The 2,699-nt window shown below is 50.6% G+C and overlaps 1 protein-coding gene across 1 annotated transcript; it reads right to left on the reverse strand.

Moving 5' to 3' along the window:
- Positions 1-32: 32 nt before the first annotated feature.
- LAESUDRAFT_718642 (uncharacterized protein) lies at positions 33-2,380 on the reverse strand (the record flags this gene model as incomplete). The annotated part of the gene is made up of 10 exons (XM_040907472.1): positions 33-271; positions 686-726; positions 790-912; positions 969-1,005; positions 1,057-1,553; positions 1,581-1,675; positions 1,726-1,878; positions 1,931-2,001; positions 2,069-2,294; positions 2,355-2,380. Coding segments are annotated over 10 exons (1,508 nt in total), but the record flags the coding sequence as incomplete, so codon positions are not given.
- Positions 2,381-2,699: the final 319 nt, after the last annotated feature.

Genomic DNA, 2,699 nt, shown 5'->3' on the forward strand with positions numbered 1-2,699 from the left:
ACATCATCTTCTGCTCAAGCCAAGCAACGAACTCGGCGTCTGAACCTGCAAAGGCACGGGCGCGGGCAACATCGGCCTCGTCGTCGCCCAATTCGCGCTCGTTGGGGATCTCGATGACAGCTTCGATACCGAGGACGCCGAAACCAACCCCGTAGGTGATGTGCTCATCTGCAGCAGAAACGACGTGCGCGTCCAACCCGAAGAGTAGGACGATGAGGCGCTCGCGCCGCGTTCTCGCGCATCCGATGTACCCTCCAGTGGTGAAGTGATGCTGCTGATAGGGATAGCAATGCGCGGCGGTGCAGAAGGAAAGATGAGATGCGCTGGTTCCGGGAGGACGAGAGGAGGGACGTTGGACACAGGGGTGATCGTAGACTGGCGAAGAGTGTCCGACGGAGGCAGTGAGGGGAGCTGAGCGAGGGAAGGGAGACGAGGAGACGGAGAAGATGCAGAAGACGCGGCGGACAGCCTCATCACACGTTCGTGCTGTTTTAAGATACTCTCGTTTAATAAGGCCAACGCGAACGAAGAGTTAGTTACCGAGTGCCTAGAAGTCAAGCGGCGAGGAAGAAGCCGGTGATGCACATAAGTGGAAGCAGCAGTTAAAGGACGTTAAAGGACATGATATGGACACGATTGGCTAATGTAACATGACGGAAATAAAAGCTGCCTTTGCTCATGAAACTTGTTTGCTGTCAGCTTGCTGGATACCCAACAGCTTGCATTCTGCAGTATTATCAATGTGTTATCAATGTATTAACAGGAACAGCTCATGAAATGACAACGTACGAAAGAAAAGTGTGCTATTCGGGGGTATGGCACCGTGCTGGTGAGAACCATACCCTAGAGCAGGCGGAATGATGATTAGGCGTTCGCCTTCGACTTTCATGCCTATGATGCCTTTATCGATCTCTGAGAATTCCTTGCTCAATGATGCGTATATTAAGGACGCAGCCACTCAAGCTCACCGGGGAGGATCACATTCTCGCCTAACGTAATCTTAAGCTGAGTGGGTTTAAGCTAAGTCAGGGCTCACTCGAAAAATCAAGGACGTACCGGTGCGCCCTCCATCCTCGAGTCAATGGTCGTCTCGTCAGCCAACTGCAGTCGATACCAGACTCTGACCACGTCTCCGCGAGTAGCAGTGAGCTGCCCTGATCCATTCTTGTGGTCCCTTATGACAACAGCATTCGACACATTCTCCACGCTCGCTGGACGAGCAGCTGGGGCGACATCAATACTGGACTTTGCATTCGAATTCTTCATTTTCAGAGCCGGCTGTTGAGCTGCTGCCGAAGCTGATTGAGCAGGTATCGGGGTCGGCGTAGCAGATGTATCTGAAGAAACACCATCTGTGAATTCTGATGTACTCTCCGTTCGCTTGGGCTCAGTCAGAAAGACAGTGAAGAACTCGGTAAGAGAGATACATACAGGACGCTTTCCCAAAGCCTTTGACGAAGCCACGGACGCTGGCGGTGCGCCTATGTAGCTCCATCGAGGGCGTTGTGAAGACGCTTTGCTGACGAAAGCACTGGTCGTCGTGGAAGCCGGGGCTACGGTCGTCTTGTCAGGCAACGCACGATTAGGATTGATTGAGGCTGTCAAAGATTCTATTCTGGCACGTTTTTTAGCCCTTGTTGAATGAGCAGACTCGTTTCCCGTAGATAGCGCTTCACTAATTTGGCGTGAGAGATCCATGTTGAGTGACGATAGGGAGAAACTTACGGTTTGTCTGCCAAGGTGGATGAGTGGATTGTATTGAGTGTATTGAGTGTGATATCAGATGATGCTGCTGAAAACGACTCCATGAGGGTACATTTGTTGACTGGGAAAACATCCTTTTGCGCACAGACGAAGTTACCGGACAAGCAAATGCAGCTACCAAAGTTTCACATCAGAGGTTCACTGATGATCAAAGACAGCCTCTTACCTCTTCCCCACGACTTCAAGAGCAACGTACTCATTTGCCGCGAACGTGATGTCGAGTGTCAGGTGCTCAACCTAAGCATTGAAAGGGCAGTCAAGTCAGTCAAGTCAACGACAAAGAATCAGTGAATAGATATCATACCCGTTGGGAAATTAACGTGAACAGTATCACTCGTTCATTCATAGCCGGAGAGTTAAGCAATGGAGAGGGTATGCTCGGCGACCTGATATGAGTCATCCACAGAGAGGTTCTACCAGAATTTGCATCCACGATGAAATCTCCGACTACCAGAGCGGCGTTCGTGATACGCAAACCGAATCCTTCAGGGACGAGGAGGGTGCTTCGGCCTGGACGTAATGTAGCACCCCTGGATCGTTCAGTAAATTTGATCAGGACCGATCAGACTCAATTATTTGAAATACCGCACCAAGACGTGACCATATGGTGAGACATACTGCCCTGTGGCTGAGAGGCACAGAGCTGGATGAAGCTACTCTGGAGCTGAGCGCAGGTGGGATGGACCTACTCTAGCTGAGCGCAGGCGGCAGGAGGGCATATATGCCAGCGACACAATGGTTGTTCCTGCCATTATGCCTTCGATTGAGACGTGTGTGCTGCGGTAGGAACAAAGAGAGAATTATAACAATTAAACTAGCAAGCGGAACAATGGGTGTGCACAGGGCCATTGTTTAGTTAAAGTTCAGATCATGTGGCAAAAATATTCAATGCTCATTTCATCACGCAACAGGTCAACGGACATGACGACAAGCAA

Source organism: Laetiporus sulphureus, assembly GCF_001632365.1.
Source record: "Laetiporus sulphureus 93-53 unplaced genomic scaffold LAESUscaffold_226, whole genome shotgun sequence".
Classification (NCBI taxonomy): Eukaryota; Fungi; Basidiomycota; class Agaricomycetes; order Polyporales; family Laetiporaceae; genus Laetiporus; species Laetiporus sulphureus.